This window comes from Epinephelus fuscoguttatus, linkage group LG20 (genome assembly GCF_011397635.1).
Source record: "Epinephelus fuscoguttatus linkage group LG20, E.fuscoguttatus.final_Chr_v1".
Classification (NCBI taxonomy): domain Eukaryota; kingdom Metazoa; phylum Chordata; class Actinopteri; order Perciformes; family Serranidae; genus Epinephelus; species Epinephelus fuscoguttatus.
The window spans coordinates 34,065,226-34,093,186 of NC_064771.1; the positions used below are offsets into that span (position 1 = coordinate 34,065,226).

At 43.0% G+C, this 27,961-nt stretch overlaps 2 protein-coding genes across 4 annotated transcripts; one reads left to right on the forward strand and one right to left on the reverse strand.

The window, feature by feature from the left end:
• Positions 1-58: 58 nt before the first annotated feature.
• ptenb (phosphatase and tensin homolog B) lies at positions 59-16,388 on the reverse strand. Its single transcript, XM_049562993.1, has 9 exons — positions 15,673-16,388; positions 11,258-11,342; positions 11,104-11,148; positions 10,840-10,883; positions 9,717-9,955; positions 9,441-9,582; positions 9,186-9,352; positions 8,839-9,108; positions 59-8,480 (listed from the first exon to the last, which is right to left on the reverse strand). The coding sequence occupies exons 1-9, from the start codon at positions 15,752-15,754 to the stop codon at positions 8,292-8,294; spliced, it is 1,263 nt and encodes a 420-aa protein (XP_049418950.1). The 5' UTR covers positions 15,755-16,388; the 3' UTR covers positions 59-8,291.
• Positions 16,389-18,915: 2,527 nt separating this feature from the next.
• Positions 18,916-27,853, forward strand: atad1b (ATPase family AAA domain containing 1b). 3 transcript variants are annotated; one of them, XM_049563605.1, is made up of 10 exons: positions 18,916-19,008; positions 19,946-20,166; positions 20,976-21,074; positions 22,265-22,385; positions 22,727-22,927; positions 23,247-23,353; positions 24,335-24,424; positions 25,038-25,088; positions 25,354-25,484; positions 25,696-27,853. In XM_049563605.1, the coding sequence occupies exons 2-10, from the start codon at positions 19,993-19,995 to the stop codon at positions 25,814-25,816; spliced, it is 1,095 nt and encodes a 364-aa protein (XP_049419562.1). In that variant the 5' UTR covers positions 18,916-19,008; positions 19,946-19,992; the 3' UTR covers positions 25,817-27,853. The 3 variants fall into 3 exon arrangements, with proteins under 3 accessions (XP_049419562.1, XP_049419563.1, XP_049419564.1); XM_049563606.1 differs by having other exon boundaries at positions 18,963-19,096; XM_049563607.1 differs by lacking the exon at positions 18,916-19,008 and adding an exon at positions 19,372-19,392.
• The last annotated feature ends 108 nt before the right edge of the window (positions 27,854-27,961 follow it).

A 27,961-nucleotide genomic window follows, 5' to 3' on the forward strand; every position in this document is an offset into this window, starting at 1 on the left:
TCCAGACAACAACAGCAGATGTTTATAAATAGTTTATTCACCTTTACAGTGTTTTTATTTCATTATAAAATCAGGAGGGACAGAGTAAAACGTGTGTGTGTGTGTGTATGTATGTGTGTGTGTGTGTGTGTGTGTGTGTGGAAGGGGAGGGGGGGGGTTCAGTTTAACATGAAATGTCTTCAGGCCGGTGGTTACCAAGGGTTTTCTGTTTGTTTGTTTGGTTTTGATTTTGTCAACAACAAACAAAAAAATAAGAACAAGACAATCATCATGAACAGAAAAGTTGTGTCCGCTGAAACTGAAACATGAAACTGAACGACGACATCCTGCTCCGACAGTTTCTGATGATCAGGGACGTTTACGAAACCACGTCTGTCACAGAGTCCAGTCTGAAACTTTGACATCACTCCACAAACACCTGTTTACCTGTTCAGGTCCGGTCTACACATAAACTGATATTTTTAAAAACTACCTTGGTTTTTACAAAATGTCTCCGTCCACACCAGAACGACTCAAAACACTCACCCGGCCACTAGGTGTTGGTAAAAGCTGCCTCGACAAAGTGTCAAACACCAAAGAATGATCCCAAAATGTTTTTTATGGACGACTTCAGGCCGCAGATGCTGAGGTCGACCAGGTAACGTTGGGCGCCGCAGACCACTCAACTCGTCTTTGAAGTGGTGCAGCAGCACAGCGGGTTGATGTAACGTCATCATTAGACCGAAGCAGTGCTAACAAAATAAACAAGCTGTTAGCCTGCTGCTGCTGCTGTTGTTTTTGGCGTATGCTCATTGCACAAAGCAACAATGGCCATGTGCAAACTGGGAAGATGACATAGTTTCCCAAATGCTCCAATCAGATACACAATAGCAGAAGTTTAGACAGATCTGCACCGTACGAGGTGTTTTCCAGAATTTGCATTTGTGTGGACGAGAGGTCAAAACGTGGAGGAGAAGAGCGGTTTTCAAAAATAGCTTTATTCGTGTAGACAGGAAGTTAAACACAGTGTTTGGATTTCCCAGTCGGATCTTTATCAGGTCAAACCTGTCAACGGGACGCAGTCTGAATAAAGTTTTCATTCTCTAAACACCTCCCACCAACTGGGACTATCCAATCATATCTCAGCATCTAGTCGAGGTTAGCTTTAGTCTCCATCAATTAGCATCATATCCTGTCTTGTTAGCTTAAGCCTCAATCTGTTAGCATCATATCCTGTCTTGTTAGCTTTAGCCTCAATCTGTTAGCATCACGTCCTGTCTTGTTAGCTTTAGCCTTAGTCTTTTAGCATTATATCGTGTGCTGGAACCTGTTAGCTTTAGCCTCAGTCAGTTTTTACGTTTTTACAGGGTTTTTGTATGTAAAACAAATCAGTCATGAAAAATGAAAATGTCAGTTGGAGAGCGAGTTTTCAACCAATGCATGGAAGTAACGTTAGCTTAATTAGCTAGTGTGACAGTGACAACAGAACTGAGCTGAAATGAAATAATTTATTCTACTTCTGTCTGAAATGAAGGACCAGTTGTTCTAATACTCTGCGGCAACAAAGAGTAACGAGTGGGGGGAGTGAGTGAGCAGTCACTTTTTAACCATTTTGAAATGTTCAGGTTGTTGTGTAGCCATGCCCCTCATCTTAAAGCCTGTGGGTATGGATTTTAAACATTACCTGACAAAGATCCACCTGGGATTGAACTGTTTCCTGTTTACAGAAATGTGGCGGTTTGAGAAACTAACGAACCACAGAGGAGCAGGAAACTGTTGCTGAAGTAAAGGTGCTGTCACATGACGCCCCATCCTACAAACACCGCCTCTCATTCACCTCGATAAAAACCAAATGATGACCTGTTTGGTGCGACTTTCATCCGTCTCCGGCGGAGTCACAGGTTCAGCCAATACAAACACTGATGCAGAGGGTTTGCACAATATGACACTATCAGATGAGTCTGAGTGCAGGGCAGTGTTTGTTGAACGGGAACTCATGTGACGCATCTTAAGGCAGAAAGTAGAAAGAACATGAACATCGGCCGTGTTTACCGTGTCACCTCCAAATTAGCCAGCAAACAATCAAAACCTTAAAAAGAAATTAGAGTCTGAGCTTCGTTTTGGCAGGTTTGATGATGTAAACAGAAAAGAGTCGAAGTGTTGTCCGGTCGGCAAAAACAGACACAACAAATAAGCTCTGAAGGGATCACTGGAGTTTGACTGTCATCTGTAAAATGGTTCACTGCAGCTGCTGAAGGTTACAAGTTTATCCAGAGTTCAGGGTTCCTTCAGAGTCCAGATTCTAACGTCATCGGCTTCATTGGAAACACGGCCGACTCCACTGTTAACACCAAACGTAGAGCTGCTGATCTGAAACACTGAACTCAGTGACATCTGAGGGTTCATGTTCAGGTGTCACTTCTCAAAGATGTCTCTGGGACTTTCTGGAACAGTGCAGGAACCCTGAACATCTGTCAGAACAGACCAGAGAGGGTTGGAGGAGGGTGGGGACAGCTTCACCAAATGTCTTCGTAAAACTCGAGACAAGGAGAAAGTCAACACTGGGTCTGTACGAGTCTACCACACGGACTCGACTCTGCTGGACTAGAATGTGTCGTCCGTGAAACAACTGTAAAATGGTCAAAAGGAAAAGATACCGAGCACCTGAAGCAGTCAGAGACGTGGACAGCACCAGCCTGGCCTCAAATACCCGAAACCCGTTCATTGCACACTGGTATGTGCAGTGTTCAACAGGAAGTACTACAACATATACTTCGTCCTGCTTTTGTTAAGAGTTGAAGGTCATAAAGAGACAGATGCCTGTTGTCATTTCAAACAGGCTGTTGGTGTTGTTGGGGAACACGTTAAGGATTGCGGCTGGCACATGAAAACTTGGGTGTTTGGAGACGTTAGTGTGGCTTTGTGCTTTTATTTACTTGCGTATTTTTTCTTTTTCATTTCAAACCCGCCTCCCAGCAACAAGTTGTACCAACCCATAAGCTTATTTGACGCAAAGGGACGCACAATGTGTTGCTGAGATTTGGGAGGCCTGGGCATCGACTCCTCAGCATTCTAAAGTTTCCCGCGACACATGTACACACACCTTCATAGAACCAGATTTGTGATCAGTCTCATTCGAGCCACATGCCAACACGTTTTAAAGAAAATCTGCAGCAAGAGATGAGTGTCTCCAACAGCCTCCTGAAACAACTGGAATTAATGGTCACTGCTTTAGTTGCAAGGTTCTCGTGGACGATGTAATCCAGGTTTGCTGGTTGAGTTTAGGAGTCCACACCAGTTTGCAGTAGTGTGTTGTGTTTTCTGCGTGACCGCATTCAGGTTTTAAGCCTCTCCACTGAACAAATCTACACAGCAGTCATGCTTGAACGGGGTGCTGACAGGAAGTGAGGCCAGGCTTAACAGCACCTAACAGGAGTCAGGACAGGAAGTGTGTTGTTGTTGTAAAATACACAAACAGAGCCTGTGGATAGATCGCCACACTGACGACAGAGCTGCTCGGCGTCACAGATCAAGACACGAACACTCGTGGCTGGTAGAGAGCACCAAAGATGGACAACAGGCTCAGCATCAGCCCTGGCTAGCTTAGCTTAGCACCTTAAACCCAACGAGATGACATGTAGGACTGACGGTGGCTGTTCAGAAGCACCGGTCTTCTGAGAGCACGAGGCTACGAGAGGCTTTAATTGAGCTGCAGTGCTAATAGCCCCCAAGACATGATCACACAGGACACAACGTCATCAGTGGCAGGCACCTTTTTCTACTTGATCCAACGACTTCAAGGAGTTTGGAGTCCTTTTTTTTGGGATCCAAGGTTTTATGATCTGTTGACCAGAAAGTCAGTTTTGTTTCTCTTCCTTCGGCACAGAGGGGAAGTCAACTAACAATGACCCCTCCAGCTATGAACATCATATCTACACTTTTTATTATTTTTGTGGATGTTTTTCTGGCTCTGGAAGATGGTGTTCCCCTCTTAACCCTGCCTACAAAGATGTGATTGACTTGGTTGTTTTTGGTCATCAGTTAAGAGGTCTGGGACCAACGTACTTTATCTGCCCAGTACACCTCACTGCGAGGAAATAAAGGAACAGAAAAACGGCTACGTCTTTGGGGGAATTTCTTCGCTTTCCAATCAGATGATTAATGAACTGGGTCTTTCTCCTTTAGCTCTGCGATAAAGATGGACATCAGATTACTAGTTTGTGATTGTCATTCCTGTTCAGCGTGTTTCACCTTCACCAAGAGAGGCTCAGTAAACAGCTTCAAACTTGGAGTGTCGGGACCACAGACTGTTTATTAAGATGGATGATGCGTCCCCACCTCCTCCCACTGTACAGAACTCAAGTTAAAATATTCTGGATACGGTCGCTGCCATTTCGTTCTGGTGATGTCATTTGGAGCCAGAGTCTGCGCAGTAGCAAATTCCGTGGTAACAAAGTTTCCTGCTCATGTCCCATCTACTAACATGAAGGGGGCGGGGTTTATGACCTGTACTGCAGCCAGCCACCAGGGGGCAATGTAAATGTTTAGGCTTCACTTTTGGTGAGCTGTCATGTTGTCCATCTTTATACACAGTCTGTGGTCAGGACTAAGAATGGCCAAGTGTCCTCTGGATGCCGGGATCAGTCTCGTATGAGTCCCTGATAAACTTCTTCGTCCCTGCTCTGTCAGGATCAGCCCTGTTCTCTGACACATTTGGGACATCAAGATTGTAACCAGTCGTGCTTGATATTACCGTGATTGGCCTTTCAGTGTGCTGCTGTGTGCCTTTGACCCCTTGAGTTCAGGTTCTGTTATAATGTCGAGATAGAATGTCAGCTTGGGAACTGCCTTCTATTGAACCATCTCCTTGAGAGTCACATGACAGTATCAGTGCTTCTGCCTCTGCAGCTTCTCGGAATAATGGCTGAGGATTTCTTATTTTCAAGTACGTCCTGTGTGACCAGGCTCTTGGTAAGGCCCGCAGGGTCGACATCATGAACTTTAAGACCCAACCCAGACTCTTGATACGACACCTGTGATGAACAATCAGTAAGGACGAACGCAGAGCCAATGATCGGTAGTAGCACCAAATGTTAGGACGGAAAATTAGACATCAGAACTAAAACTTCTACCCACACTCGATCTGAAGGCAGATGTTCCTTTAGATCATGAAGGATGCTCCGTTCAATCAGATGAAATCTGGGCAAAGTGACTGTTTTTTAATAGAAATTACTTTAAATACTTAAAATAGTGCTCTCATGGCCTGTTCTCGACTGCACAGCAATCAGACGTCGCTGCCATTTTAAGTCCAATAAAGGTAATTTTTGCAGTATAAACACTAGCAGGGGCAGAGGAAGCTTCCTTTGCAGACATAAGAAGGTACATCCACAGAATAATCATCCAAAAGTCTGTTTACATTTAGAGGAGGTTTTAAATTTCTCTTTTAGCTTGTTGCACGAGAATTTAAGCCCCTACATTCAGTAAGAGCCCAAAAAACAGGAACCAGTTGGTGATTAGTTCCTGTTTCCTTTGATGTCTAATGCTCTAATGAAGTCTATGAATCTAAAAGACGAATCGGAGCATCCCTAATGTTCATTTATTTCTGTAAAATCCAGACAGAATAGCCCTGAACCTGCTGTAATGCTAATGTGATCCTGTCATCCCTGGTGTTAAAGGTTCAGTTTGCAAGAATGTGAGTGCTTAAATGTCTCCAAGAAGTAGTGTCGAGTACAACGATTAATAGTCTATGGACAGAGCTATACTAGTTACAGAGCAACAACCTTTTTTTTTGAAATGTCAGAAACCAAAGACAAGCAGAGGCTGAACCTCCTGACTCTCAAGACCGACTGAGGTCACGAAACCTGCTGGAAGCTGATTGGTCAGCAGCTGATGAGTTAATGAAACGCTCAAACAAACTTCTTTCACCTTGGTAGAAAGGGTTCCTCAACATCATCTGGCTCATGATCCCAAAATACTCTTGAGGACAGTGATCTGTACCTGATCTTTATCCATGAAACATCAACTGCAAACCCACGTTGGGTCCTGACCCCAAGGCTGAGAAACTCTGAGCTCAAACTTCAAAGATGGCAACTTTATAAAAAGGACTCGATCTAATCAGTACGACAGGAGCCAGACAGGCTTTGTTGGATGGACTGAGCTTGCCTGGAAATTTGCATCAACATTCAGTAAACTGTCCTTTATAAAGTGCAAACCCCACCCGCCTGGCATCCCAGGCACATCAAACCAAGCGCTCTGGAGTTGAAGGTTTCTGCTGTAGCTTGTGTCGGGGTGCGTTAGCCTACATAGCTCAAGGAATGGTTACACTGTGTGTAGCTTGTCTATTGTTTAGCTTAATGTTGGATATAAGTCAGAGTATAACAAAAATACATTTCTGTAGGTGTAGGAGCTGATTGAAGAGCTGAAGAGAAACTGAAGACGGACAGACAGAAAAGCATTTGTTCACAGTAGGTTTGTACTGTTTGTGTTCTCGACAGTAGATGATTGACAGAGTTGCAGCAGATTGTGAAGTTTCTCTTCTTCATTGTCTTCCTCAGACTGTCACTTCTCTCTGTGTGCTGCTCGTCCCAAAGCCAGTCCTGACCAAAACCTGCTAAAGACCAGCAGTGAGACTGGTCCAGCTCGGTCCAAACAGGACTCAGGACTAGGAACAGTAAGTCTGGAGGGCTCAGAAGGTCTTTGGTAGTTTCCAATGTCAACAACACAAAAAAAAAAATCAAAGAAGTGTAAAAACTCTTCACAGATAAAAGAACTCTGTAATTCAGTTTTAGCCCAAAGTTAGACTGCTGACGAACTCAGACCGGTCTGAAACAGCTCAAACTGGCTCACACCAGCTCAGACTAACTGGTCCAAACTGGATCAGATTATTCTGGATAAGTCTGAAGTGATACTGATCCAAACCGACTCACCACTGTCCAGTTTAGTCTGTTCTTCTTTTGAAGACCAGGGTTCTGTTTTGATGTACAAGAACCTACAATAATCTGTCAGGACAAAAATCTGAACCTACAACTGGCTCACCTTCTTCAAGTGGCACTAGAGTTGGGTTGATTTCTGATTCTGCTGGTCCAGTCTGGTCCGGTGTACGACATTAAACCCGTTGGACACAATTTGGCAATTTAAAAAGTCGCCTACATCACCAACCTGCGCCGACCATGTCACAGCACTCAGTCCAACTCATACTGTGTCAGTAGTCCCCAGTTTGACCTCCAGCTAACAGCTGAGAGCTACGTGGTTTGTTTACGTGATGTAACAGCAGATCATATTTAGGTGTAGACAGACGTTACGTGGTGCGGCACAGTCGTCAGACACCAGTTTTCTGTTTGCTCAGTTCAGGAGCACCTGCTGAGTTAAGTGTGACACCTGGTGGTAAAATTTAGTATACTTGTCTGATCTGGTGATTGGCTGAACATCAAACCGGTCTGAACACTGTCACAGCAGCCCCACCTGAAGTGTAGGTGTGATGGTTCTTTATAGTCATCATTAATCTGGTTTCATAGTTAGTGTCCCTCAGTGTCCAAATTTCAGTCCCAGTTAAACGTGACGAGAAACTCTGCAACATAATGACTTCCTGATTTTAAGTGCAGATATAATTTAGCTGAAATCTGCAGATATCATCACTGGCCTTCAGAAACCTGCGACGTCTAAGACAAGTTCAAAAAAAAAAAAAAGTAAGGTTTGTAAATTTGGGCTGAAAATTTGGACGTGCACACACAGAGAGAAGTGTCAGCTCTCAGAAACAGCTTAACACAATTGAAGATTGAAGAAATGGAAAAATAAAATTGGTCGGTATAAAGTTTCCTACAACCGGTCAGGAAGGAAGAAAGGAAGGAAGGACACACAGGGGTTGTGGGTATTTATCCAACAAACATCTTGGTGTAGTCACTAAAGAAGTCTACTTGTCTTTCAGTTTGTTTATATTCAAGTTTTACTCTTTTATTTTTTAAAATCTCCTGTCTGTCCATTCATCTGTCTCATTGTCCATTCGCCGTGCGTTTGCCCGGCCTGGCCCCGCCCACACGTTAATCCCCGCCCTCCTCACCATGTGATTGTCCAGCTGTGCATTGAGCAGAAGATGGGGGGTGGGGTGGGTGGGGGGGTGGGGTCTTATAAACTGATCTGAGCTCTGTGAGTCCCACAGATCAGCCATGGTCCATTGGTTACATCATCCCGTTAGCTAACAACACGCTAGTCTCAGTAACGGGCTCATGAGTGTGTAAACATACTGAATATATATATATACACATATATATCTGTATGTGTGTGTGTGAGACAGTGTGTGTATGTGTGTGTGTGTGTCAGACTTTTGTGATCTGATTGTGATGGTCATCTTCAAACGGCTCGTTCTCCGGGTCCGAGTCCGTTGTGTCCGAGTAGCGGTAGTGATCCGGTTCATTGTCGCTGACGTCCGGCGTCACCGAGGCCGACGTGCTGCTGGCGTCACAGTTCGCTCCTTCCTCTACCGTCTTGGTAAAATACAGTTTCACCTGAAGCAGACGATAAAAACAGGTCGACCGTTAGAGTATAATCATGCAGCGATGTGGAAACCTGCTGACGGTGATGGCGGCTGGAGGCACCGCCTTTTGTAAAGCCGCAGCCCGTCGCTACCAGTAACCGTATTGTTTAGGTGAGGTCATCGGATTGCTGAAGGCCCTGGTGGATCAAACTTTACTATCTACAGAAAGTACTCTCCAACAGTACGCAGTCATTTCATACTGTGTCTGGTAAAATATGACAATATGTGATCACTAGACACTATGCCGACATTAATAGCCTGGAGAGTCCCGCCCCCAACATCCTGTGTTTTTCTCGCGCTGAACGGTGAAACCAACATAAATGTTTTACCTTGAAGTTCGGGGAGAAGTTCCTGTTGGCCTTGTCTTTGTTGGCCTTGTCTAGGTCATTCTTGGTCAGAGTGAGAACCAGGAAGTCTCTGTCGTTGGTTTCTCCTCCCATCATCATCGTCGTAGTCGTCATCATCATCATCCCCGGATTCTGCTGCATTCTGTCGGCCGGTTCCCTCGGCGTCCCGGCACTGCCGTTCTCCAGTTTGACAAGGTTCTCCTCCGGCCCCGGTATGAAAAACGTGTTGACCCAGAAGTGGAACATCTTTTCCTGGAAGGACAGAAGAGGTTCAACCAGCACTCTGAGACAGGTGAAGAACATATCGCACTACTGACCCTCCTCCTCACCTTCTTCATCATCTTGTTCTGCTTGTGGAAGAACTCCACCTTGATGTCTCCGCAGACAGGAAGTGGCTGCGGGAACTCGAACAGCATCAGTTTGTCTTCCCGTCGGGTGTGGGCAGGGTTCGAGGTGTGGATCTTCACCTTCAGCTGGTACACCACAAACTGAGGATCTGCACCACAAACACATCGACCAGTTAACTGTCTGTCTGAAGTCAGACACCGAAACAGACAGACAGGTGGACAGACAGACAGACTTACTGCAGGTGCCTCCGGTGAACATGGGGATGGTTTCAAAAAGCATCTTGTGGAAGAGCAGGGCGACAGGTTTGTACAGCAGCTGGTTCCTCAGCAGGAAGCTGTAGTAGATGACGTAACGCCGCTGACTGGGGATGGTCACGCCCTGAACACACACACACACACACACACACACACACACACACACGGAAATATAACTCATCCAGGTGTTTGTCTCCAGACAGAACTCAGCGACTGTCTCTGGTTCTACTTCATCTCAAACGCTGACGTCACTGTTACCTTCTTGTCGCGGGTGCGGACCTCCCCATAGAAGTCCAGGGCTTCCTGAGCCTCCTGGAACTTGCCTCGGTGCAGCAGGTAGGCGCAGATCATGACGCCGGTGCGACCTTTTCCCGCCTTGCAGTGGATGGCGGCGACGTGCTGCTCGTCTTCGCTGAGCCACTGATCCAGGTCCTCGCAGAACGGCTTGATCAGCTCCAGCTGGGGCGGGTTGTGGTCCTCGAACGGGTACTGAGCAACTGACAGAGACACAGACAGGACAGAGACTCGGCTTGACTCGGTCTGACTCAGTGTGTCAGCTCAGCACAGCAGGAGTTTGTGTCTCCATCCAACATGGCGACCTCGTTCAAGCTGTGTCTAACTTCTGACAGCTCGCTGCTGCGATGATGAACTGTCTCGGCGGCGGACTGTTGGTGTGACGCTGCTGAAGCTCACCGAACAAAGCTCCGCCCTTACTTTTCTCCAAGTGAGGAAATGTAACATCTATTTATAAAGTTCCAAGAATCCGCTTGAACTTTTTAAACATTTTTAAGGTTTGAAGGTCCAATCATCACAACAGCATGCCATCAAGAGAGACTATAACCAGAACTATCACCTAGCTCATCGTTGAGTCCAGGTGGACGTTTGTGCCAAATTTAAGGAAACTCCCTCAAGGTGTTTTTGAGATACTGTGTTCACGAGGATGGGACCGTCGGACAACCTGAAAACAAAACTGTGGCTGCAGCTGCCGCCGGTGCTGGCGCCGAAGCATAAAACAAAAGGAACGATCTGAGTATCGACATTTAAGGGTTGTTACCTGATTCATGAAATGAAGTCATGCATTGAGTGACATGTAAGAAAATGTTCCACCTTAAAAGATGTCGTTAACCTTTAAAGTCTCGTATTTCCTCTCAGTCTGTTTTTAACTAGAGATGAAACTTCCTTATTTATGATGCTTTTTATCCAAACACGTCGCTGATGTCACCGCACACTGTGTGGAGGTGGACGGCGCCCGACTCCGTCTCAGCAGACTCGGCGCATTTAAACAGGTGACGGAAACATGAATGAGCGCAGCGCGGTTTGACTTGGTGAGGCGCCAACATAAAAGACTTTACTGTGTCAGTCTGCATTCTCGGTGACTCACCTCGACAGTTGAACTTTGACGTGTCGTAATGACGCTCTGCACATCTGTGGACAAACAGACAGACAGATGTTACACCAACCAGCGACAGAGTCCTCCAAACTGACCTGTGTCACAGCGAGACAAGATGTCTAAAGTAGCAGAAAGTGCAGATACTCGAGTAAAGTAAGAATACTTCAAACTGTACTAAAGTAAATGTAGTAACTTTCCAGCACCGAGGATGTCTGACCAAAAATAACTTAAACTTTATAAAAATCAGACACTTACAGATTGTAGATCTTGTAGTGATTCTTGTGTTTTGAGTCCAAAAACCTGAGACAGACAGACAGACAGACAGACAGACAGGAAACAAAGGTGTGATTAAACAGACACAGATCAGCAGGAAGTAACTGATGAACCACAACTTGTGAGGTTGTCTCACCGCACGACGTCGTCGATGTTGTTCCTGTATACTCCCTCCAGACGCTCGGCGGGGAAACCCATCGCTATGATGTTCGGATAAATATCTGATCGATTGGTTAAAGATCAATTTTTGTAACAGCTCTGAGAAACAACCTGATTTTAATCAGTCAGTGTTTCCTACATTTCGCAGCATGTAGCTGAAGAGCTGTGAGGATAACAGGAAGAATTTAACACTCAGTCACATGATCACACCTTGTCCTTTCATGTCTGTACAGCAGCCTGTTAGCTTAGCTTAGCATTGAGACAGGAAACAGAGACAGAGTGAGACGTCTCCTGATCAGAGGACAGAAGGACGCCAGCAACTCTTCCTCCTCCTCTTCTTCATCTCTGATTCTTTGTTCCTTCAGCTCCTCTAGTCCACACGTCTCTCCTGTAAAACGCCATGATGTCATCATTGCACACACACTCACACACACACACACACACACACACACACACACGAACACTCTGCAGCCTCTCAGAACGACTTCACATGTTCACATAAAAATACTGACAACCTGCAGACACAGCAACACGACCATCAGACACAGCAACACGACCATCAGATACAGTAACACAACCACCAGGTACAGCAACACGACCATCAGACGCAGCAACTCAACCACCAGATACAGCAACTCGACCACCAGATACAGCAACTCGACCACCAGATACAGCAACACGACCATCAGATACAGTAACACAACCACCAGATACAGTAACACGACCATCAGATACAGTAACACAACCATCAGATACAGTAACACAACCACCAGGTACAGCAACACGACCATCAGATACAGTAACACAACCACCAGGTACAGCAACACGACCATCAGATACAGTAACACAACCACCAGATACAGTAACACGACCATCAGATACAGCAACACGACCATCAGATACAGTAACACGACCATCAGATACAGTAACACAACCACCAGGTACAGCAACACGACCATCAGACACAGCAACACGACCATCAGATACAGTAACACAACCACCAGGTACAGCAACACGACCATCAGACGCAGCAACTCAACCACCAGATACAGCAACTCGACCACCAGATACAGCAACTCGACCACCAGATACAGCAACTCGACCATCAGATACAGCAACACAACCATCAGATACAGCAACATGACCATCAGACACAGCAACATGACCATCAGACACAGCAACACGACCATCAGACGCAGCAACATGACCAGCAGACGCAGCAACACGACCAGCAGATACAGCAACTCGACCACCAGGTACAGCAACTCGACCATCAGGTACAGCAACACAACCATCAGATACAGCAACACAACCACCAGATACAGCAACTCGACCATCAGGTACAGCAACACAACCACCAGATACAGCAACACAACCACCAGATACAGCAACTCGACCACCAGGTACAGCAACTCAACCACCAGATACAGCAACACAACCACCAGATACAGCAACTCGACCACCAGATACAGCAACTCAACCACCAGGTACAGCAACTCAACCATCAGATACAGCAACACAACCACCAGATACAGCAACTCAACCATCAGATACAGTAACTCAACCACCAGATACAGCAACACAACCACCAGATACAGCAACACAACCACCAGATACAGCAACTCAACCACCAGATACAGCAACACAACCATCAGATACAGCAACACAACCACCAGATACAGCAACTCAACCACCAGATACAGCAACACAACCATCAGATACAGTAACTCAACCACCAGATACAGCAACACAACCACCAGATACAGCAACACAATGGTTGTGTTGATGTAACCACCAGATACAGCAACTCAACCACCAGATACAGCAACACAACCATCAGATACAACAACACAACCACCAGATGCAGCAACACAACCATCAGATACAGCAACACAACCACCAGATGCAGCAACACAACCACCAGATACAGCAACACAACCATCAGACACAGCAACACAACCATCAGATACAGCAACACAACCACCAGATACAGCAACACAACCACCAGCAACTCAACCACCAGATACAGCAACACAACCATCAGATACAACAACTCAACCACCAGATACAGCAACTCAACCACCAGATACAGCAACACAACCACCAGACACAGCAACTCAACCGCCACATACAGCAACTCAACCACCAGATACAGCAACACAACCATCAGATACAGCGACTCAACTGCCACATACAGCAACACAACCATCAGATACAGCAACTCAAGCAACTCAACCATCAGATACAGCAACTCAATCAGCAGATAAAGCAACTCAACCACCAGATACAGCAACACAACCACCAGATACAGCAACTCAACCTGCAGATACAGCAACACAACCATCAGATACAGCAACTCAACCATCAGATACAGCAACTCAACCACCAGATACAGCAACACAACCACCAGATACAGCAACACAACCATCAGACACAGCAACCCAACCATCAGATACAGCAACACCACCATCAGATACAGCAACACAACCACCAGATACAGCAACACGACCAGCAGATACAGCAACACAACCACCAGATACAGCAACACGACCAGCAGATACAGCAACACAACCACCAGATACAGCAACACAACCACCAGATACAGCAACTCAACCATCAGATACAGCAACACAACCACCAGATACAGCAACACAACCATCAGATACAGCAACACAACCATCAGATACAGCAACTCAACCATCAGATACAGCAACACAACCACCAGATACAGCAACACAACCACCAGATACAGCAACTCAACCATCAGATACAGCAACACAACCACCAGATACAGCAACACAACCATCAGATACAGCAACACAACCATCAGATACAGCAACTCAACCATCAGATACAGCAACACAACCACCAGATACAGCAACACAACCACCAGATACAGCAACTCAACCACCAGATACAGCAACTCAACCACCAGATACAGCAAACCAGTCTCTCAAGAAAACATCAGTTTCACATAAATCCATAAACACTACAACTATACAAAATACAGAAAAATATACCAATAACACAACTGATAATATACCAATAATATACCAATAGTACAACTGATAATCGACCTGACAGTGGTTTGTGATTGTGGTTCCTGTTGTACAGACTGATTTGAGGTGACAGTCGTCGTATCTGTTGTATTTGTTTGGATGTTAAAATCAGAGGTGTTCAAATCTTGTTCGTGTTGATGCAGCACACTGAACCAGTTGTGATCCAGATGTGTGAGGAGTCTCTGAGGAAGCTGCAAACACCAACAGGAAGTGATGTAAGACCACCTGCTGGGTTTTATTAAATCAGAGCTGACACATTTATCAGCTCCAACCAGAACATAAAGAAATACCTCAGATACCACACGTGAATCTAAACTGTGGGGCAGCATAATTAATATACATGATATGATTCTTAAATGTGAGAATGTGACGCTTTTCTTTGTCATCAGTGATGATGACGTGAACCTGTTTTATTTTATTGCCAAAACCAATAATCGATTGATCAAGAAAATAAAGGGCAGATTAATCAACGATGAAAATAATCGTTAGTTGCAGTTGCAGCTAATAATTACTGTTAATATAATAAAATCACTGTTTTAGTAATTACTATAATATTATTAGAACAGTAATTATTAAAGTGTGTCTCGGTGTGCTAACGTTAGCTCTCCGGACTGATGCAACGCCACTGACACCACTGATAGCTTAGCCTGTTAGCATCTGCTCCCTCAAATAAAAACAAAACATAAAAACAACTCACGAGCGAATAAAAACGTTTTTCTGCCGAGCCGTAAAAAACTGGACCGGACATCCTGTTGAGAGATGATCCAAAAACATCTGGACCACATCATTAAAGACAGACTGGAAACAAACGTCTGCTAACGTCAGCTAGTCCCATTCAGTCCCATTCTCCTGCAGCCTGCGCTCCGAACTCCATTTAAAAAACTGCCAATTTAAGGCAAACCGTCAAAATGTCAACATATATTCCCGTAAACCTGAGAGTATTCTACCAGCTGCTCCCAACAGCTGAAAATCAGACCAACATCACCCTGTAAGGAGCATTTTATGATACTAAAGGCATTTTTAGGATTAGTTAACGTGTAACAGTTTGCTGTGGACGCTGCTGACATCGATTCAGACTCCAGATCCCGCAGCGCTGCACTGCTTCTTAAAGACGTGATTATTACACCGTAGTTTGGTTGTTTAACGGCTGCATGCACGCCGATATGATGAGCAGCTCTATCTGTCATAAAGTCGTGATTTATATGAGCAGCCTGTCGGCCGACACGGGCGGCGTCATTAAATTTCAACATATTTAAACGGAGTCCTGCGCAGCGCAGCGGGCTAACGGAGAGCAGGTAAATGGCAGTAAAAGTGTCGAACAGTGAAAGGATACAGGTCAGGTCCAGGTCGAAGCCGTCCTCCTGGTAGCGTCTTTTATTTCTGCTCACGATCTCCTTGATTAAGGCAGCAGCCATGATCGGTGTCTCCGGTGAGGTCCGTAGAAACGATGAGATGGTACTTGGAGACCGACGGTGCTCCTCCGTTCCCCGCTCCGGAGCCTCCGCTGTCTGGTTACCGGGGAGAGAAGCTAACTGGGACAGCTAGCCTGAAGCTAGCTAGCCGCCAGCTCCCGGGTTTCCAGAAGGTCGCTGTTAAAATCCGTCAGTGCGGATGGATCCGTGTGATCGGTAATTAGAACCAAAATAAGTCCGGTGGGATGCAAACGATCCCGTTAACGGTGCTCCCCGGGAGCCTCCCTGCGAGCTCCGGAGAGGCCAGCAGCTAACCGGCCTTCTAGTTGACAGGCAGGCCGGCTGTCGGTGCTGTTTTCTGGGTCAGAACAAGGGGGCGTCGGGGCCTCCTCCCTGCTCCCGCTGCGGGCCCGGGCTGCCAGGTCCCCCGCCTGGAGACACAACCATCCGCGGCTGTATCCTCGGCTGAGCTCCAGACCTCCGGACGGCGGATGGATCCAGTTGGACTGTTCCCGGCCTCGGTGTGCAGCAGAGCCGCCGTGATTGGACGCGAATCGGCGGAGAGAAAATCTCTCCGATGCGGAGAAAGAGACAAGAGACGGACACGGAGACAAGGTAGAGACAAGAGACACATCCGCTCAGCGCCTTCAAAATAAGACTCTGACTCAAAGCTTTGATTTGGATAAACCCCCGAGGCTGCGGAAGAACATTATTTATTTAACTTATTTTTTATTTTATAAAACAAAACTAATATTTCCGCAGGTAGACTCACATCTGAGATAATAATAAATATGAATAAAAATTAACACAAATAACACACATAAACCGTAAGACACACATTTTACCACCGCTTTCTCCTGGCAAGTATTTTTAACTGATGGTTGTTTTTGTCTTGTCTCAGCCTGTAGATTTAACTGAATATTACTTTTTCTTTAATTTATTATTATTATTATTATTATTATTATTATTATTATTATTATTGTGTATAATAATAATGCTTGCTTTTACATAGAAAGCAAACAGTGGGCTAAAGTAAATCATAATTTAACATAAGTGTCTCAGTATTTTTAATCTTTTTTTTTTTTTTTTTTAGATATTTATTCAATAATGAAAAACTTCTTTTTATTGTACTCCACTGTGGAGGGATTTGTCACAGCGACATGTCTGTATAAAGACAGTCGTGTTGATAAACAGAAATGATTCTGAACTCTGAAAGTCGATATTTCTGGATTTTGGGAGCAGGTTTTTTAACCTTTGGATTGTGTCACAGGTGCAGAGCAGCTGTTCTGTGGTTTCTGCGTTCATACTGAACATGTGACAGAATGTGTTGATCATTTTGATGTTGCAGCTCATTTTAATGACTTTAGAGTCATCTATAATAATGCATCATCATTTATCATCATCATTAAAACAAATCTGTGTCAAAATATGAAAATTTTATTTTATTTTTTATCTTTTTAATGTTTAGTTAAAATATTTTTTATGCCACAGCACAGAAAAATGGATATTTAAGTTGAAATCAGAAGCTCAGTATTTATTTATTTATCTTTGTGTTTTATTATTTTGTTCTATTCTGTTTGGTTTTATTTTCAGAGTAATGTAACTATTCAGGTACACGTTTCATTTTTGTAATTTTTTATCTATGGTTATTCGATCTTTCATTAATATTTATGTTTACTCAGACTGTAAATATTTATATGACAAAGATAGTCTATAAAAAAGTACACTGGATGACGTATTGTGCTTTTATTCTGGAAAACCCGTCATATCCTGTTGTCGAGTCACTCCGCCAACTTGACGATGCTAACTGTTAGCTGCTAGCTGGACTCCCAGAGCGAAACGCATCCTGTCAGCACGCGGGGTTGCCAGGTTCCGGTCTGTTTATCCCCCCTTTACAACATCAATCACAGAAACGCCAAGGGAACATCAGAGAGGCTCTTCAGTCACAACCTGGCAACCCGCAGAGTGTCGCTGACGTTACGTAACAAACCCTCCGGGCCCCGAGAGCCGCCGCACATCTGGACCGGTACACACGGTACAGTGTGTGACGTCTTATTATGTGTCACATATTTTATAGATTATTATTTGATATGATTTAATGTGTTTAACAGCTGAAGACTCGAACAGAGTTTAAAACAGATCTGTAAATATTTATAAATCACTTCCTGTTCATAGAGACGTTAGTAGTTAGTCAGTAGCGGACGTTTAGACATGAAGTCCTCAGTTCAGATGGTTATGAGTTGTGTTACAGCGCCACCTGCTGGTGTGGACGTGTACCTTCCTTAAACTATGTTGTCTGAACTAAATGTGTTTGTTCATGTTTTTAATTCATTTAATTATAATTCTGGAATAATTCTATATTCACAGATCTTAAAATACACATTTCTAAACCTTTATTGAAATCAAACATTCTTAATATAATAATAAGCCATATAAATAATTAAAACAAATAAGATTTTAATTAGAAATTGAAGTAAAACAAATATCAGTTGAACTCAAACCTCAGTTACTCAGGATGAGGATTAACAATCGTTTTTATTTTCTATTTTATTATATATATTTTTAATATTATATTTATGTTATATATACATAAACAAATATATTTAGTCCAGACAATATATTTTAATTATAAAGTGTTTTGGGTTGAACTATTTTTTATGTCTCAGCACAGAAAAAAAGATATTTAAGTTGAAAACATATATGTTGTTTTTCCTTTATAAAGGTTTTTATATTTGTGTTAATGGTGTTCATATCAGAGGAGGGGAGCCAGCTCCTTTAATAGAAAATGTTATTTTATTATGTTACAAAATAATAACAATAATAATTGTTATTATTATTATTATTATATTAATTTATTAATATATGAACTATATTACTGTGATGATAAAATCCAGCAGTACACTGACACACGTTACTCCTCATTAATGTATATTTTAATATTATATTACCTAGCATCATATAACCTTATTAAATATATGGGACAGCACACTGACACATGTTGGTCCTCAGAAAAAATAAGAGGGTCTTTTAGAGTCCTGTGTTGTTGATGTTGTTATTTACAGGTGATTTATGTTGTTTATAGACAACATTAGACATTATTTTAATATTGTCCGCTCCGGCCCTAAAGGTGGCGCCACTGAGTCTCAGTCCGTTACAGTTAAACACAGTAGAAGAAGAAAACAAACCAGCTACCTGCTCCAACACCACCGAAGAACAAACCCAGGAAGTGTTTCAGCTGCGTGACGTGAATACCGGAGGTAAGCGCTCGTCACATTTTACCGGATAAACGGAGATTTTCTGTTTGTTTCCTTGTCACCGTTCTGACGGAGGAGTCGACGCTCCGCGGTGAGTTACCGGCGGTGACATTTGCCGGTTTGTCCGGTGAGGAGCCGCTCTGTTCCCGCCGGGGGGCGAGAAGGTCAAGCTAATGCTAAAGTTAGTAGCTAGCACGCAAAAGTCCTTTCGGTTTTAACACTGAAGGGTCCCAGACTGTGGTCCGGGGACCTGCAGGGGTTCAGGACCGGGTCCGGTAGTTTCCTGTGGGAAAAGTGAAAGTGACGCTTAGTGTCAGTGACAGAGCCGGTGTGTGTCGGAACCAGTCACCGACAGCAGCGTCCCGCCAGACTCGGATCAAAACTTCGGTAATTTACAGTTTGTTCTGTCGGTGTTTGAAAGACGAAACTACAAGATGATGGTGTGACGTCAGAGAAGATTCAGCAGGAGCTGCTGTTCAAATCGGCTCCGATCAAACATAAGTTTCTGTCCAATCAGAGACGGTCCGAGACCAAAAGATCGGCTCACCAAACTCCGTTTAAAAATCTTTAATTTTACGATTTTCCTGCGTCTTATCATCAAGACAAAGCTGTTAGACCATGACTGGAGATCAGAAACTACTCACCAGGAGCTGCTTTTTAATTCGGCTTGTCTCTAAAAGTAAAAGTAGTTCACTTTATTAAACTGAAATTAAAACTGAAACTGACATTAACTTTGGTTTTTCTTCAGTATCCAGTTTAATATTAATTAACTTTTCTGTAACATTTGGTCAGAAACATGTTTATGAATTTATTTTGTGAAAAATGTGAAAATGTTTCTTTGCTCTGATTCAAATCGTTAAATAGATGATTTTCTGACAATTTGTTTCAGTTTTATTGGAGAGAGAAAACTTCAGTGTGTTGTGTTGTTGTTCCTCTGCAGCCCTGCGTGTACTTCCTGTGTACTTCCTGTGACCTCTGACCTTGACGATGGTGCTGAGAGAGGTCCCGGCTGAAAACATCGCCCGTCCTCTGGGCAGGAATGAGGTCATCGGCCTGCTCTTCCGCCTCACCATATTCGGAGCTGTCACCTACTTCACCATCAAGTGGATGGTGGACGCCATCGACCCCACCAGGAAGCAGAAGGTGGAGGCTCAGAAACAGGTGAGACGGGGAGGGGGAGGGGCTTAAACAGCAGGGGCACGCTTCGAGGTGTTTTGTCTTGTTTGGTGGGTGTGTCAGAGCTGTGTTCAATCAGCAGCCACAGGTATATGAATAAATCTCCAGTATTGTATTTATAGTTTTTAAATATTCTTCACACCTGTTCTGGTGATGTCAGCATTTGTATCTCATTCAAATAAAGCTTTTTAAATTGAATTAAACACCTCCACACTTAAAGCCAGTTCACTTCTGTAACACAACAGTGTGTTTAACACACTACTGTTTTCTTTGAATAAACACTTTGCTACGTTTTGTCGGGGCTGAAGTGTAAAGGCACATGTAGCTCCGCCCACTGTGTCGGTGTGTAGATGCTGCCCCTTGTTAAGTCAGTGAAAGCAGTCTGGCTTCAATTTATCGGCTTCAATCCTAATTATCGGAAAAATGCATATTCATAAAAATGTCCCGTTAGCAGCTGATAATTTATCAGACTGATGTGTATCATGCATCCCTGTTAGAGAGACAGGCAGACAGACAGATTTTCAGCAGAATTCTCTTAGAAGTGTTTTCCGGTCAGAGACGCAGATGTCTGTCCTGCTGACCAATAGCAAGAGAGCAGCATCTCCAGAACGTCTGCTATTGCACCAACCACAAAGTTCCAGGCTCTTCCTCAGCAGATACAGTTTGCTCTCCCGTTAATTTCCATGTGCTGATGAAGATCACGTGATGACGACTGAGAGCTCCAGCAGCCACTGGATGGGCCTGTCTCAGTGACCTGTCTGTCTCACACCTGTCTTTCGTTTTGTCTCCCTCAGGCTGAGAAGCTGATGCGTCAGATCGGAGTTAAAAACGTGAAGTTGTCTGAATATGAGATGAGCATTGCCGCTCACCTGGTCGACCCGCTCAGCATGCAGGTACGTTCTGTTATTTACTGTCAGATATGTGTCGTCTCCAGAAAAGCAGTTAAAGGGCTCAGTGGAAAAGAGAACACAGAAATATGACACATGTTGAGGAACCAAGACTCAGACAAAGGTAGAATAAATAAAACTAAGTTTGACAGTGAAGCAGCAGGCTGACGTCCAGAGCTGTGACACCTCGACTGCAGACTGAAGACATTTAATTAAACATCATGTCCACCAGAGGAGCTAAAGCAGAGCCCTGAGGGACACCAGGGCTGAGATCAACTGTAAAACTGCAACTAACCATTATTCTCATTATTGATTCATCTTCAGATTAGTTTCACGATAAGTTATTAGTCATTCTTCTTTTGTCCACTCAACAGTCCAAAACCTGGAGAGGATTCATTTACAGTCATAAATAACAAAGAAAACAGCAAACGCTGCAGCTTTATTAAGCTGGAACTTGCAAATGTTGAAATGTTAGCCTGTAAAATGACTGAAAGGATTCATCAGTTATAATAAAGTTGGCAAATAATTTTCTTTCCTGTGACTAGTCAATGAACTGACCCATCGTTGCAGCTCTAACTGTCAGAAAAGGATGAAGACGCTGAGATAAACACATGCAGGGGATGCAGAGTAACTCTAAAATTAAACATTCAAAGAGGCAGGAGTCAGTTTCACAGCCTGTTCATCTGTTCAAATATAGCCTCAAGCTAACCTAAGTTTTATCACTAAATTAAAACAGGTTGCAGCTCACAGATCAGGTCATACGTAGACAGTAGTTGTTACAAAGTATTTACAGCCATAGGTGGAACTGTTGTGTAGCTAACTGATGGAGCTAACGTTAGCATGCTAATATCTGAGGAGTTAGAGGTAATGTGGAGAACGGTTGACGCGTCCGAACTGAGAGTATTTTTAATAAAGAAAATTTTAAATTACGTCTGAATAAAGTAAAACAACAAACTCAAATTCTGAAACATTTACTACGTTACATTTGATAAAATATCGTAAATAACATCAGTTAGCGTAGCGTAACCTGATATTTCCCACGTTAACAGTGTGAACATATCAACCGCCTGAAACACAGACAGAAATAAAACCCTGAATCATGTCTGACAGGCTTTAATTCAAGGTCAAACAAACATAGAACAAATATTATACGTGTGTGTGTGTGTGTGTGTGTGTGTGTGTGTGTGCGCACGCAGATCACATGGAGGGACATTGCTGGTCTGGACGAGGTGATCACAGAGTTAAAGGAGACAGTCATCTTACCTGTTCAGAAGAGACACCTGTTCCAGGGATCCAGACTGCTGCAGCCCCCCAAAGGTCAGAGACTCAGAGACTGACCTTCGATCAGTTTGATCAATAACCAGTCAGCTTTAAGATGAACATGAACGTGACGTTCCTTCAGGATGAGAACAGAGGAAATGAGGAAAGAAAATAAGCATGCAAGGAAGGAAGGATATGACAGAAGAGTAAGGCAGGATGGAGGAGTTAAGGAAAGAAGACGGTAAAGAAGCATAATAATGAAATATAGGTAGCACTGAGGGAAGGAAGAAAGGAAGGAAGGGAAAAGAGAATAAATGAGGAAGGAATAAAAATGAAAAAGAAGGAAGGAAAGAAAAAGGAGTATTGACCATAACCCCCAACTGTTGCCATGGTAACAGGCGTGCTGCTGTATGGACCCCCTGGCTGCGGTAAAACGCTGATCGCCAAGGCAACGGCCAAAGAGGCGGGGTTTCGTTTCATCAACCTGCAGCCGAGCACGCTGACGGACAAATGGTACGGAGAGTCCCAGAAGCTGGCTGCTGCTGTCTTCACATTGGCCGTCAAACTGCAGCCGTCAATCATCTTCGTCGACGAGATAGGTGAGACACGCCCACACACGCACACAAATACACCTGTCAGTCACATCAGCATCCAGTCCTATGGTCTCATTGTTGGCAGTGGGCGGGGCCAAATTGTGGATCACTATCTGGACTTTATATGTTTTATTGAACATATGATCAGCTGATAGATAATAAATGTTGAACTGTCCCTTTATGATCAGCTGATGGATAATAAATGTTGAACTGTCCCTTTATGATCAGCTGATGGATAATAAATGTTGAACTGTCCCTTTATGATCAGCTGATGGATAATAAATGTTAAACTGTCTCTTTAAATGTTGACTCCATGTTGAAACAGACTCGTTCCTGAGGAGTCGGTCCAGTTCAGACCATGAAGCCACGGCCATGATGAAGGCTCAGTTCATGAGTCTGTGGGACGGACTGGACACAGACCACCACTGTCAGGTATATATACCGTATACACACACACTACAGTCATGTATAGGAATGTCACGATACCAAAAATTCAGTAGTCGGTGCCAATACCAGTAAAATTACATGACACCAAAGTGGATACCAAGGTAAAAGAAAATAAAATCCTAAGATCCCGTGTACTTAAACAAGAAACACTTTATTAAAATATTTGCATATAGAATAACATTTCTATCAACAGATTATTACTTATATTTTTTCTCTTTTCCTCTTTACCTATTTTTGGTTGATCAACTTCCGCAATAAACTCAATAAACTATTTAAATATTTACTATTTAAATCATGCTGACAGCATTTGAGCCGACCACAAGAATGTGTGGAATTTTGTTGGTTTCATTTATTGTTTGTCCTGTTCCGGTGCAAACAGCGTTTTTTGACGTCCATGGTCCAGTTGTGGAAAAATCAAACGTCCCAGTACAATAAATCAAACGCACCCCAACCGCTGTGGTTTGGAAGCACGGAGCACGGACAGTGCAGAAGCAATTCGGAATGAGTTAAAAGCAATTAATAAACAGACAAAAAATAATATTGCTAACAGATCTGTTTTCTGGCCTGAAGTGCGGCCGTGACTAGTTCTGAATGTGGTCTTTAGCAGGCAGCCATGTGTAGTTCTACTTCCTCGTCACCCCCTCGTTCTGAATGTAGGCATGGACTGTAAAGCTATATGGCGTATACTGCCCCCATCAGTTCTGGAAGAGTCATAGCACCGATTCTTACGCTGGTTTCGGTTCTTCCAGTATTTCAAAAAAATTAATATCGCCGTTTTTGTTTTTTTTTTTTCATCAAATCAAACGGTTGCGAGTATCGGTTCTCATGACATCACTAGTCAGGTATATATGTTTATGTATTATAATACTGTATGTTCTGACCTGAGATCAGTCAACGAGGAACCTGTGATGATGAGAACTAATCTTATAATTATTAATTATTATGACACTGTGTGTCTGTGTGTAGGTGATCATCATGGGAGCCACTAATCGTCCTCAGGACCTAGACTCTGCTATTCTGAGGAGGATGCCCACCAGGTTCCACATCAACCAGCCTGTACGTACACACACACACACATACACACACACACACACACACTTGTACTTATGTCCTTGTGAGGACCGTGTGTGACATTATGTTTGTTTTTTAGCAGGGAGGGGTGGTGCAGAAAGGGACTTATGTTTTTTATTTTGGTGTAGGGGAGGGGCATACAGATTTAAATGTATTTATTTTACCACAGATTTTTAAAGAAAACATGCCTCTGAAATTTGATGATTTTCCAAATTCCGGCAATAATTTCTGGAAATTTTGGTGATTTTTTTTTTTAGTAAACATACCTTCCAAATCATGCAATTTACAAAGAATTACAAAAAAAACAACCAAAAAAAAACCCAACCATATCTGATCTTCCATGCTCATATTTCATCAAAATGATCAGAGTGGACTGATTAGTCAAAGGTTTGTAGGCGGAGTCACACAACCGCAGGACAGGTTGGTGGGCGGAGTCATGTAACCATGGGACGGAATGGTGGGCGGAGTTGATCGATTATGTGATGCCTCGTTTTCAAAATAAGAGCGCAGGTCTGTTGAAGATGATGAAAGCCACAGATGAAACTGTGATGGGTGTGTGTGTGTGTGTGTGTGTGTTTGTGTTCGTGTGTTCCTGCAGAGTGTGAGGCAGAGGGAGCAGATCCTTAAACTCATCCTGGAGAACGAGAGCGTAAGTTCACCTCAAACACATCACGTCCACTTCACTGACACTCTGAGACCAGAAACACGTCTGCTCTGTGATTGGTTGGATCGGTCTGATTGATTGCAACCCTCACCTATCACAATAAAAGTCTCGCAGAGCAGCTGGCTGTTTGTGGCTTTTATTGTGAAGCAGCAACAGGAGGTGTTGGTCTAGATCTACCTGTGGACCGTCTAAATGTGGTCCTGCAGGACAGGCTTTTATTGTTGAAGGTCACCAGTTTGTGTCTCTGCAGGTGGACCTGTCAGTGGACCTCATCGACGTTGCCAAGGAAACAGACGGTTTCTCAGGAAGTGACCTCAGAGAGATGTGCCGCGACGCCGCACTGCTCTGTGTCCGAGACTTCGTCCATAATCAGAACGACAGGTACCTGTCTGTCTGTCCGATGAAACAGTGACCTCATCGTCATCATTATTATTATTATTATAAAATATTTTTGTCTGTCTTGAAAAATCTTTTTATTGATTATTGATCAGTTTAAATGATACATCAGACAAATAGTTACTTACTGTTATGACAGTGATGCTAATGGAAACATCTCTGTCTGTCTGTCTGTTCCTGTCTGTCTGTCTCTCAGTCCATCAGAGGACTTCATCCGTCCGATTCATCAGTCCGACCTTCAGAAGGCAATCAGTAAGATGAAGAAATCTAAGATGGCGGGCACCCAAAGCGCTTTGCTGCACGCCGCTCTGGACTGAACACGCGCACGCACACGCACACACACACACACACACACACACACACACTGATCACTTGACAGTCACATGGTGACCTCATGATGACCTCAGCCTGCAGTTGCGGGTTCGATTCCCGACCCGTTCATCAGCTCAGTGCGTTTTTACCGACCTGTTGTCTCTACGTGTGAAATGTGCCACTTCCTGTTTCTGTTTTTGTTTACATCAGCTGATCATGCTGCTGATGTCCAACAGAGATAAAAAAAAAAAAAACAGTAGCAGATTTCAGTTTGTAACAGAGCGAGTCCCCGCTGCTGTTTTTACACTGTAAATAAAATCCACCAAATAAAGTTTGTTTTTAACGATGAAATCAGAGACGGGAGGAACCGACCAGAGAACTACAGTACCCATGAGCCTCAGCAGCTGTTCCTATGGAGACGGCTCCCTACATTGTATTTAATGTCTGAGGTTCTCCATTGAGTTTTACAGAGATGCACCTGTTACACCTTCAGAACAACTTTAATTGTGAAAATCCTCCTTCCCAGAGCTCTGTAACTTCCTGTAATTTCGCAGTTTCCTGGAAACTAAGTTAGGTAAAATCAGATGTTATTAATAATTAAAACAGAAACGTGTTCAGTTACATCTTCACTCTGGTTTAAAATAATTTTTGTTTTTCTTGACATTAGCATAAAATTCTGAACTAAACCAAACGTGGTTAAAGGTCATCTGATGATTCAGGATTATAATTAAAGGTCCAGTCTGGAGGATTCACTGACATCTAGTGGTGAAGTGTCAGATATCAACCAACTGAAACTTTTCCCATCTACTGAGTGTGTCGGAGAACGATGTGAACACATGAACATCTCTGACATCAGACGCTCCTGAATCCAACACACAGGACCTTTATATAATATTATTGGCTAAATAATGGAGATGGGTTTTATTAAGAGTAGAATAAATAAGTAGAGTAAAATAAATGAATGTGTCATCTTTTCAAAACTTTAGATTTATTTTACACTCCATCATTTAACAAACAGTATTTTATATTTTTGTCCCATTGGATGAGCTTATACCACAGTTCCTCAGCTTCATGCCAAATTACTGATTTAATACCAGGAATTTATTTAGAAATCTGAGGAACGGACGGACCTGAGAAGTCGAGTGACACTTCATTTTATGGGACAGTGATTTCCTAAAAATTTCTATAGGGTATTTCCTTTAAAGAAGTTTGTGCATTATTTACTAATGATAGAGAAAAAATGGGAATTTCATTGAAAGAAAAAACTCTTATTTAAAACCCAAATTATTAATTGGAAACTTTAGTATTTATTGTTTATTAAAAACTATTCATTACTTTGTTTATTATTTTCATCATTGTTTAAACTGGCCAGATTTCTGCATGTTCAGCAGACCTGTTGTGCTCTGACTTGAAGACATTATATTAGCTATTAATTACAATTAATTAATCGTAAGGGAACTGATTGAATCTATAAATTGAAGTGTAAGTTGTTGGAATAATATGAAAAAAAAATAGCATGTAACACAGTTCTTTTTGGGAACTGTCCAAATCATTAGGAAGTGACTGAGCTGTTAAATGAAGCGTCGCCTTGATGTTTACAATGAAAAACTAAAATTAAATACAAAGAACGAGTCTCCCCTGCACAGTGACTTTCATCTGTTTCATAAAGTGTACTTTATTATTTTTATTATTTTTATTCTGATGTTTGAATGTGGAGAAGAACTGAACTGTGGTTTCTAGTTGTGACAGATGGTAAAGTGTCAAATAGGAATTATTTCCTCCATCAATTCATCATTTAGTTCATAAATTTATTGGACAAATTGAATTGTCTGTAAACCGCAGTCAGTTCTAATACAGGATGACTTCTTTCTTTTTTTTTTTTTTTTACAGTGTAGAGTTATTGCCTGTTAAGATATGATGTGCAAACTGCTGGATGATGAAATAAACTTGTCAAAACATGAGAAACATGTTTATGTCAGTGTTGTCTGAAGCAAATTTAATATTCAGTTCTGTCTGTTATTAGAATGAAAATTCTCAAATCTCATTCTCATTTTGAAATGACAAATCTTTCAAGTCATCTGAGTCCATCATGTTTGTCATATTTAAACAGAAAAAAAATCTCATGTTGGGAATGAAATTATGACAGTTTT